General features: G+C 42.5%; 1 protein-coding gene across 1 annotated transcript in view; it reads left to right on the top strand.

The window, feature by feature from the left end:
* Positions 1 to 11,657, top strand: part of ddb1 (damage-specific DNA binding protein 1) — a 44,299-nt gene extending 32,642 nt beyond the window's left edge. Inside the window, exons 22-27 of the mRNA XM_070960517.1 lie at positions 2,524 to 2,694; positions 3,783 to 3,892; positions 4,613 to 4,782; positions 8,373 to 8,475; positions 9,265 to 9,388; positions 10,957 to 11,657. Of these exons, the coding sequence (XP_070816618.1) occupies positions 2,524 to 2,694; positions 3,783 to 3,892; positions 4,613 to 4,782; positions 8,373 to 8,475; positions 9,265 to 9,388; positions 10,957 to 11,040 (762 nt within the window). The 3' untranslated portion in view covers positions 11,041 to 11,657. The remainder of the gene's footprint in view (positions 1 to 2,523; positions 2,695 to 3,782; positions 3,893 to 4,612; positions 4,783 to 8,372; positions 8,476 to 9,264; positions 9,389 to 10,956) is intronic.

Consider the following 11,657-nt stretch of genomic DNA (forward strand, 5'->3'; position numbering starts at 1 on the left):
GTCTGAAAATGTAGGAAATTCCCCAACTGAAGTAGAAATAGAGGTCACATGTTTGAAAATTAGCTGCACTTCAGTATTTACTTCGATCGTATTCCCTGTGTTTCGATGTCTGTATCCATTTCAGTTTGCGAGTTATAAAAATTTAACAAGCTGACATAAATTAAGCATCACATTATTGAATATGTTTGGCATTCAGACTAAACGTAGATATTAAGACATGTCTATATTAAAGGAATACACTGCAAAAAACACAAGATAAAAGCAATAAAATGGGGGAAATGTTAAGCTGAACTATTCTTTTAAGTGTGTAAGGCAGGATATGGTTAGCGTAGCTTAGCATAAAGACTGAAAGCAGGGGGACACAGCCAGTGTTGATCTAATAGCAACCACCAACACCTTTAAAGCTCACAAATTTAAATGCAAAATTATCTGCCTGTCCAGAACAGGATTATAGGTAAATTTCACTTATTAGAAGTAGAAATAACTAATATCTACTATGTCTAGAAATATTTTTCTGGATACAAAGAAATACTGACTTTGGCAAAGCAGTTTTTTACATGTCAGTGTCGATCAAACAGCTTCAGTTTCAAGCATTTCATTACTCAGAGCCAGTCATAAAGTAACAAGTTATGATATCTCATTAAGCTAATTAAGGACCAAAATGCTTGAAACAAGTGAAGTGCTCAAAGAAAAAAACTGCCTGGTAAGAAGATGGATCCTGTCAGACGAAGAACAAGCGTATGGCCTCGATTTAAGATAATTCTTATTCAGATTTCTCTTTTTGTAGTGTAGTTCGACGTTTTGGGAAATTAGAAGATCAGTGCCACTCTCGCATCTGTATGAAGATGAAGCTACAGCCGGTTATCTGGTTTGTTTAATCTGAACATAAAACAAGTGTAAAAACTGTAAGTTGTGGTTTAATGGGGGGTCACGATATGTGGGACTGTTTATTTGCTCAGGCTATAACTTCATTTGGTGTTGGTTTCCAGTGGTTCCCAGCACCGGTTCCCAGTGGAAGATAAACCTGTTTGTCTGCTATAGCACACACATCTGCTCTGTACATCACTTGTCCTGTGTTGTCCTTTGAGGAATAACAGAAACCAAAACAGTCCGTGCCCTTAAGTTTTGCATTGATTCAGCAGAATACCGCCGTGGCGTCCGTCTGCGTAGACTTTACTCACCTTATTTTGATGCAGCCCCTCCGGCCGGCTGAGATGAACAGCAGCATTACTGATATTTCCCCAAAGACTTTTTTCTTCCTAGTAATAATAATAAAAAAACCAACAGTACATTAAAAAACCACAGAAAGGGTGACGAAATGAGATTTCTGTTGGACTTTAATAGATATGGATCTCAGCAAAATCAATAAGCATGCAGATTTTTCCCGTCCTTTTAGACAACGAGGAGCCAATACAGTAAAATAAATGGAAGAAATAAATATGATGCAGGTCACCGCATGGGGTACATTGATATGTATAGACATAGAAGATGTGTGAAATTAGGAATTTTTTTTTTCTACTCAAAATATTAAAAAAATAAATAAAAATATTTTGGGCAGCACTATTCATGCGAAGATTCAACCCAAAGGTGCTTCACTTAAAAGAATTAAAAACAGTTAAACAGAATATTAGAACAAACAAACAAAAAAACAGTGAAATAATAATGGATTTAAAAACATGGCGAGTGAATATGTAAAAACCCTGTGAGGAAAATACAAGATGTGAAAGATAATTACATTAAGGGCAGAACTGCGGTTTGTGAACGCAACACTCAAAGTGGGCCCTCCTGTCCGGTGCATCCACACCAGAAAGGTACTGAGAAAGACCATCTGGATCTGGATCTGTTATTGGCTGGAGGCTACACACCCGCTGCCCAAAGGCTGACCCCCAGAAACATCCTGAACACAGCAAATAAGTGGAAAGAGGTAGAGAGCGGGGTCACCAGCCCACACTTAAAGAGGGTCATAACTGATGACTGAACGGGATTATTTATGTTTTTTAGTCCTGCTTATTCTGTCTTTAAATAAAATGGCACATTAAAAAGATTAAGCTTCTGATTTTCTCCTAAAAACTCCCAGTTCCTCATTCTAAGGTCAGGTCCATCCTTTAAAAGCACATTTATCCCTGAGATCATTACGACATTGCTGAGCTCTGACCCTGATGTCGCGGTACCTTCTCGTAGGTGCTCTCAACATCACTCCGACATCAAGTCAACAGCCACGAGACACACCTCTGTCACTCACTCGCCCCAAAACCATTTTTAACAAATGTCAGTGGGTGCAGACAGTGTGAAACAGTTTGTATAATTAGCTGTTAACTTTTCGTGTAATGTGGCAGCTGATAACTCAGACTGTTAATCAGCCCTTCAACCTCACGCTCGCTGAGGCACGTCTAATGCAGACTGATAGCACCGTGAAACTGAAGTGTCAGCCAGTTCATCAAATACTGCTGGAGCTAATTGCCGATCTACCTTTGGCAGCTTGTATGACAACAAACAATTACTCACCTTGACGGTTTGTTCCAGGTCCGTCTGTACGAGTGGACGGCCGAGAAGGAGCTGAGGACCGAGTGTAACCACTACAACAATATCATGGCCCTTTACCTGAAGACCAAAGGAGATTTCATCCTGGTGGGAGACCTGATGAGGTCCGTCCTGCTGCTGGCGTACAAACCCATGGAGGGCAACTTTGAAGAGGTGAGATGTGAAGGGGATTTAGAGAAAATGACAGTTAAGGAAGCTGGGGAGTGTATGTGGCTGCTCTGTAACAGAAGCGAAAACCTGCATCAGGGTTTTCGCTCTCAGCCGAGGCCGCCGGTGTTTAAACTATGTGGTAGCCTTTTGTCTTCACATCATGTTTTATCTTTGCTGTGAAAATGTTTCTCTCTCTACAAAGCGTTGTCGCTGACGTATACCTCCCACCCTTTTGATGAGCGGTGTGTTCAAATTTATTTGCGGTGGAAAGATGAAGAGATTTGACGACAAGTCACGCACACTGTTGACGGCACGCTGCGGCGCTGTGCTCGGTGTAATGTGTGTGAGAGACTCTGAAGAAGCAGAACACACCCGAGAACACCTCAGACATGTTAGGAAATGAGGAGCCTGTAACTACTGGAAATGCTACATGTGACTTTGTACTAAGCTAAGCTAATTTTCTCCTGGTTAATGCTGAGGTGTGAGAATGGTATCGATCTTTAAAGCAAAAAAGGAGGAAAGTGTGCTCATCCAACCCCATTTGGGTTCAAGTGCAGGATAAAAAACAGCAACAGAGCAAAAGGAGACGCTGTACACACACTGAAATACACACACAGTCTGCATACAGCTCTTTGTCTGTATATATAGCCTGTTTCCGTTTCCTTTGAGTGATATTGATCGTCTCATGTAACTCTCAGCAAGAGCAAGTAAGACTATCCTCCAAAATGTCCAACGATTCCTTTAACAGGCAGCTTCTGATTACTGTCTGGCATATGCCTTAAAGTGATGTGAGGCACAGAGCGGTGCGTCTTCTTCTCAAAACTGCCTTTGACTCGTGATGCTCACGGTATCATAGATGGAACAGATGGCACGGGCGGTTTTTGATTTTTCATTTTTTAGCATGTGAACCTCTTCAAGGGTCTTTAAGAAGTCCAGCGCCGTCATGCTTGCACTGAAGCAGTTGACTGTGTTCAGATTTCAGCACCTCTCGTGCTCATAGATGACCATCCTGGTCTTTGCCCCACACCTCTGTGCTGTTTACTGTTTAATCCAACACATGTTTATTTATTGATTTATTTATTTTTGCCCAGATTGCACGTGACTTCAATCCTAACTGGATGAGCGCAGTGGAAATCCTGGATGACGACAACTTCCTGGGGGCAGAGAACGCCTTCAACCTGTTTGTCTGCCAGAAGGACAGGTGAGGGACACTTCAAAACTTATTGTATATCACTGAGATTAGTCCCCTGAGCTGCTCCTCTATAGCCGAACTGGCAATAACTTTCTAATATTAATCCACTGAAACCGGCGTTGTGTCATCAGGAGGCCCATAATGCTTCTTCTCAGCGGCGCTGTTGATAGGAATGCGCTTTAACAGCATCGTCCTTGCATTTGTTTTGGGAATTATGAGTCATCTCGCTGCTGAGCTTTTAGCCGCTCGGCTGCATTTCCCGCTTTAGTCATTTTGTATTAGACAAGTGTTGATTTCATGGAAAAGGAAGAAAGATGTGGTCTGAAAGCGAGCGTGTTACGTTTATGCCACCAGTTATTATCCACCTAATACATCAGGTCGGACCACTCAATGCTTTTGACCTTTATTTTTGTCTCACATCTCTCTTCCTGTTGGGCTCCCCATGTTTCCTCACCCTTTTTGCCATTACCTCTCTATCACTCTCTGACCTTTTACACCGCATCTGATATCTGTGCCCAGCTTGTTTTTCTTTTGCTTAATCAATCACTCATGCCCCCCAAACATTTCTTACTTTGCCTTTGACATCTTTTTCTCTTTGTTTTTACACTCGGATTTCATCACTCCTCTTTCTGTTTGCTGCCGCCTCGACCCCTCCGCATCCCACCTGTTCCATCCTTCAATGTTTGTAATCTTCCTGTATTTCTCTCCCACTGCCCTTCCCTCGGCCAGTGCGGCCACCACAGACGAGGAGCGGCAGCACCTGCAGGAGGTGGGGGTCTTCCACCTCGGGGAGTTTGTCAATGTCTTCTGCCACGGCTCGCTGGTGCTGCAGAACCTGGGCGAGAGCTCCACGCCCACCCAGGGCTCCGTGCTCTTCGGCACCGTTAACGGCATGATTGGTATGTGCACGCACAGTTTCACACTCACGGAAGCATTTAAACACAGATATTTACTGTTTTCAAGCAAAACTTCAGCATTTTGGCAATGCGCTCACTTGCTTTGTTGCAGAGAGTTAGACTGGAAGATCACTAGCTGATTAACCATAATTAACCCTCTGCAGCAACCGATTAGCTAGCTTAGCACAAAGACTGGAAACATGGTGGAAACAGCTAGCCTGGCTCAGCCCAGAGGGAACAAAATCCACCTCTTAGCAGCTCTAACGCTCACTAAATAACACGTTCCATCTTGTTTGTAAAGTTTGTGCAAACACTGAAATGTGAAAATGTGAAGTTTTAAAGGAATATTACATTTTGGATTATTTCTTGGCTGGAAACGATAACCTTCTTGAGTCTCTGCTGGTTGGCAAATGCAGGAAAATAAACATGAGCAGTTGTCAGTTTGAGACTCTCGCTGCACAGAGACGACTCTCATTTCCAGTATTTCCAATAATCAGCAGGCTGCAGTAACGAGACCTCAGACCAATTAGGCAGTGCACAAACTTTTGTCAAAACCAGTTATTCAGAACTAATGTTTCCATTTCAGAAAAGGAGGAGTAAGAGAGAAATCATATTTTTACACCTCATTGCTCAGATTTACACTAGTAACTTTCAGCCTGCCAATAATGATGGCGGAGATTAAAAATAGGGAGTGCACATCATTTGGACACAACAGTAATTTACACCATGCACTCCCACAGCATTAATGCTCAGCACGTTATTTCACCTCAACACCTTCTGTGACTCTTTTAAAAGTCTCTGGGTAAAGTTTAACAGGAAATGAGAACCGCTGCACATTCCAGTAAAAACTTTCCACATCAGCCCCGTAAAACATAATGGGCTTGAGTGTTTAATGAAGAAAAATAACCCTGCTAGTCTTATCGCTTCGAGATGCTGTGAGAAATTCACTGTTTCTGGGAAGAACGTGATTATTCTACCCAAAAAGAATACCAGAAGTGGACTTTGGGCTGCTGTTGAAAACCCAGGCACTGAGTGATGGGAAGATTGTCACACCAATATGTGAGGCGAGGGAGGCGAGCACACGATGTCGGAGAAAATGCCATCTAATGTCAAATTATTCTATCCGAGCTCAAAGCTTCAGAAAAGACTCTGCTGCTGTTAAATGTTCTTCTCAAGATGTTACAGCTGAACATTATATTTGACTGTCAAAGGCTTAAAATGAATATTCCAGCTATGATGTGCGCCTTCATACAGGTATTTAATTCACCTTTGCAACATACAGCTGATCGTTTGGACTGATGGTACAGAGACATGGAGAGAAATGGACACAGCAGATGGTCGATATGGCTTTTTTTATGGCTGTCTCATTAAAACAAGTTACTGTCATGTAGAACCGAAACAATCGATTGATTGTTTAGTCAAAAATCATCATCAGTTCATCGTCAAAATCATTTTTCAGCCTCTCTGTGATGATTTTTTTCCTTTTTTTTGTTGGTCAGACAAAACAAGGATGTGAACTTTGCCCTTAGGAAATTTCTTCTTTTTTTAATTGTCTTTTTAGTTGGACATACACAGGTCACTAGTTTACTGAGTCATTACTTTAGTTTTCATCCAGATTTATCACGAATTTCAACCCAGTTTCTGCAAAAGAAAATGTAAATGGAACTGTTTCCATCCACCTCTGTTATCTGAATATTATTCTAATAATATAATAAACTTCATTTATGTGGCACTTTTCTTAACAATGTTACAAAGTGCTTTGGAAAATGAGATAAAAATAAAACCAGATCAGGCAGATAAAATGATGAAAAGGTCAGGGACAGGTGCAGTAAAACAATCGTTTTAATAAGGAAGTCAGGCAATAATTGGCCTTTTTCCATCATTCTGTGAGCGACTGTGATCTGATTTAATGCTCCACACGGCATCAGTCTGCAGACTGAACGGAGCTGCCGCGCTGAGAAGTTGGAGGTCCGCAGCCCGTCGCCTGAAGCTCTTCATCTAACAGCTTCCTGTGGCTGCTCCTCCTCCTCCCATTACTTATTGCAATATGTCAAAAAATGGCTGCTGTCTTGTTTCGTAGACCTACTTTTGATGAAGGATGGTGGTTAAGTGCGAAGCAACACATTGCATTTCCTGTGACTACTTCATGATAAAAGTCAGTCGTCGTGTTTCACCAGTTAAATGCTTTTATTTTGAAACTGCAGCAGCCACTTGTCGAGGCTGACACCCAGCTCATAATATATCACTACTGCAGTGATTTCATCGTTGGTCCATAGATTGAGTCGCTGTCGTGCTCACTCGTGGGGGTAGATGGTGACTTAAAGAGTCAAACCTAAAATGATGTGGAAACATGATGGAAATATTCATGTTTGCTTCATGTGTTCATTGGATGAAGGTTACAGACTCCACGTGGCTCCACGCAGATCTGATGTTTTTGTCTGCTGCTCTTTTCACTCTCTACAGCCGACGTTCGTACATCATGACTGTTTCCATCACATTTGGCTTTAATCGATACTTTAGCGTTTCCTCCTCAACCAAGAGTAAAAGCTTTCTTTCTTTCGTTGCATACTTTGACGTTGTTGGGGGTTTTTTTGGGGGGGAGGGTAATTTTCTGCATTCACACAGTTTTTTTATTCACAAATTGAAAATGTGCATGAAAACAGGTGGATGGAAACACATTTAATGTCATAAGACTTCGTAGCCTTGACAGTTGCAGCATGAAAGGATGCTAATCAATTGAGTAATAAGAAATAATATAAAAGCAAATAAGTAAACAGGAACTTTTTGTTTTGATGACAGTCCGTTCACTCAAAAACAAACAGACAAGAAACAAGTGATGGACAACATGAAAGATCCAACACTTGTGACGGGCATTTTTCTCTATATCCTGACATTTTGGTGACAAAACTTTAAAATTCCTTAATCAAGAAACTAATCGGCAGATTAATTGATCGTGAAAATAATCATTAGTTACAACCCTGCTGTCCTCCAAACTGCTGCTGGCAGTTAGTCCCAAAAATCCCCCACTTTCATGGCTTCGTATGCAGAGAGACGAGCTCCGCATCACAAATCAGTGTAACCTTTTGTTTGTCTGTTTATTGTGTCAATTTCAGTGCAGATTATTTCCCCTGAGCACCAGAGTAATACACACTGTCACAGAACCGTTAGCATGGAGGAAGGCTCGCTGCTTCCTGTGTGGCTCCAGCTTTTACAGGGAAATTACTCTCAAAATAAAACATTTTGGAACAGTTTTCAATTATTGAAGTGTTGAACCATCCCATTTTACTCCGACCATCGTCCAGCACACGAGCATGAGACGTGCATCAGGAGGGCTGCAGCCGCACTAATGATGTTTTATTTATAGTAAAATCTTTTTGAGTCATATCATGAATCCAGTCCTGAAACGTCTTCTTCCCTCTGGCTGATGAGAAGGTGTTTACCATCTGCTGCAGTGCTGCAGAATCGAATATTACACCTTCAAAGAAAGGGTTGTGTTGTCGACTGACGTGTGTGTCTTTGTGCTTGTGTGTGTGTGTGTGTGTGTGTGTGTGTGTGTGTGTGTGTGTGTGTGTGTGTGTGTGTGTGTGTGTTAGGTCTGGTGACGTCCCTGTCCGAGGGCTGGTACAGCCTCCTCCTGGACCTGCAGAACCGCCTCAACAAGGTCATCAAGAGTGTGGGCAAGATCGAGCACAGCTTATATCCTTCTTCTGCTGAGTCACGGGGGCAGAGGCGAGCTGCTCTGACTGGTCGCCTCGTAGGCGCTAAAACCCAGAGAGTGAAGTGACAAAGCGATAATAGCTGCTTTAATTGGCTTTGAATGTGTTTGACAGACGTCTCGTGCATGAAGCAGTTCGTATGTGGCCGCTTTGTGGTCTGATGATATCAATTAGTCGATAGAGAGAAAAACAGTTTGGATTTTTTGCCATTATTTGAAACTTTTACAATATTAAACAGCACATGTAGGTTTTGGACAGCTGGTCATACAAGCAGTACATTTGAGGACATCACTTGTCACATGTTCTGGTACATGTTATCAAATCAGCAGAAACTAATGGTGATGATATTTTTGAAAAATCATTTCTGAAGCTTTAGCTGCAGAAATATCATTTAATCATCGTTACGCATTAAAACCTGAAAAAACTGAGCTTTTGGAGGATTAATTGGAGAATTAAGGGTGATTGCGTGCAGATAAATTGGAGGCTTTTTGCATTACACATCACTTATCAAGATGCGTTGAAAAGCATATTCTTTATGTTTTGGAATCAAAGCTGCAGCTTAAACTGCGGCTGTCCACAGGTTCAACAGATCCTGACTGTCCACAGCAGCCGCTGTTCTTCTGAACACTGCTGTTTTTATTAGCCCTCCTTCATGTCGTGCTGAATATTTGCTGACGGTGCCTGAGGTAAAATATGTGATATTGTACCCAAAGTGCGATGCTCAGGCAGAGAAGCAGCTTTGTATTGATTTTCCTTAACTCCGCGGCACCTGGAGGTCCTTCCACACAGAGCGGAAGACAGAGCAGGCCACGGGATTCATCGACGGGGATCTGATCGAGAGCTTCCTGGACCTCGGACGAGCCAAGATGCAGGAGGTCGTCAGCACTCTACAGGTAGGAGCGCGTTCGTCCACACTCACATACGACATGTGGAATCAGGTCGCTGGCACAGCTTGTGGTGACCTGTGATGGACACAAGTGTAAAAGTTGGAGACATAAGCTTGTTATTAGCCTGGACCCCCACTCTGATAACAAGCTCACTGTGTCCTCCCACAAACATGTGGTGAAGAAGCAAACTGGCACTGTGGTGTCGTTTGTGTGTTTGGCTTGAAGCGGCGTTGAACCTTCAAAGAGCCTTCAGACCGTTTTATTACGCTCCTGTGCTCCTGTGTGAGTGAGGACTGGGAATAACTCACCTGGCAGAACAGGTGGCAAAAACACTTTTGGCAAATAAACAAATGAGCATATTCTGCTTTGTGCCTCTTTACTGTCACTGCCTTTCACAAAATGTCCACACTTTTAGCTCTTTTCCATTTGGCTTTTCCATGTTTGCTTAAAGCCAAGATTCGGCTAAAGTTGGAACCAATGCTTTAAAATGAAATGTGTTGTGAAAAAATGCTTTTAAAATAATGAATTGGAGACTTGATCTGTGATCTTATTGTCTGAAGATTTGAGTAACGTGACTTTTAGCCTGATTAATTGATTAAAGTCATTCTGCAGGAAGATTGCTGATATTTCTCTCCTTCTTCACAATGTGATTACATGTTAGCATGCCAGATTTGCCCCCCCCCCCCCCCCCCCCATCCTGCATGAGCACGAATCACCGCCTGTTGCTGATTGGCTTGAAACATGTTGTGTGACTCAGTCTGAGCCACTTTCTTTCCCATTTGCAGAGCCAGAGCTGTGTATGAAAACTAGATTTCTTTTCAGCGTGCACACACAAAACAAACAGCTAATTTCACATTCAGCAAGTATCAACAATCTTTCTCCAGAATGACTCACCCCCCCTTTCAGTGTTTGCTCTGCAAAACATCAGAAAACACTCAGAAATACCCATCGGCTTCCCGGAGGCCGGGGTGACCCTATCTAATGTCTTGATTTGTCCAACCAAGAGTTTAAAATCCAAAGGTTGTCAATTTTCTACAACATTCAGACCAAGAAACAGCTGAATTTCACATTGAGAACTTTGAAATGTCACATATTTCACGTTTGCATAAGAACGGCTTAAACTATTAATCACCTGTAAACAGTTTAATCAACTCAAAACTTTATTTAAATACCACAAGTCACACATCAAGTGCAACTCCAGCTGCACTGAAACGTCACGGAAGAGGTTGTGGTTCAGGGCAGAAAAGGCCAAAAACGACGAGATGAAGAGGCAGAAGAGACACAAGACAGAAATACAAAATGCAGTCAATCCATGATCAGTAGAGACAAGAAAGTGTAAACGACCCCCTGCAGCTCACAGAAACATCCCACCTCAAAACAGCTGAATCCAAAGTGCAAAAAAAAAAAGAAGTGGTGCAAAGTGACAAAAATCTATTGTCGGCTCAGTAAATTGCCTTTGAAACACAGCCCCCCCCCACCCCCCATACAGGTAGCTGTTTATCTCTTCATCCAGCGGCTCCGGTGGGGTTTGTCTCAGAGGGGTCCGCTCACTGTTTCGTATCGCTCAATTTCAGATCGATGACGGCAGCGGCATGAAGCGTGAAGCCACAGTGGACGAGGTCATTAAGATTGTGGAGGAGCTGACGAGGATCCACTAACCTCAACCGCCATCCGGACCCCCCAGCTGAGCGAGAGGATGGTCCCGAGGAGGAATGGCGGGCAATGCGGCGAGCTGTCGAACTTGGCTTGGGTTTTTCAGATTTGTAAATAATTATAAATAAACAGTGTGTGCATGTTCGTCCTTCAGACTTCAAGATTTGTCAAGCGTTGAGGCCCTGAAGGTGCTACGTGATGAGTGTAGCGCTCTTCATTTAGACAAGTCTCTGGGCGAAGTGTGTAGCACCCTGTTTGGACAACAAAAAGACCAAAGTAAAGACATTGGTCTGAGTGTGTTTGAGTGTGTGTGTGCGCATGTGTGGCTGCGTCTGGGTGGAGTAATGTGCAACTATAAATAGAAAAAAAAAAAAACCCCAGAGATTTCCTTCACCAAAAAACCTTCTCTGGGGTGTTTGTGCGTTGCAGGTAGGTCGAAGGTTAGCAGATCCTCTCCACCCCACAGGTTCAGTCTGAGTTACACATCTCAGTTTTATTATTGAAGTCTGAAGTAAACACGCTGTACGAAAAACAGAATGAGGAAAATGATAGATTTATAGCTATTTTGTCTTTGTGATGTTTTCTTTGTTTATTCTAATAAACTTTGCTTTAGTACTGTTAA

Source organism: Chaetodon trifascialis, chromosome 1 (genome assembly GCF_039877785.1).
Source record: "Chaetodon trifascialis isolate fChaTrf1 chromosome 1, fChaTrf1.hap1, whole genome shotgun sequence".
Taxonomy (NCBI): Eukaryota; Metazoa; Chordata; class Actinopteri; order Chaetodontiformes; family Chaetodontidae; genus Chaetodon; species Chaetodon trifascialis.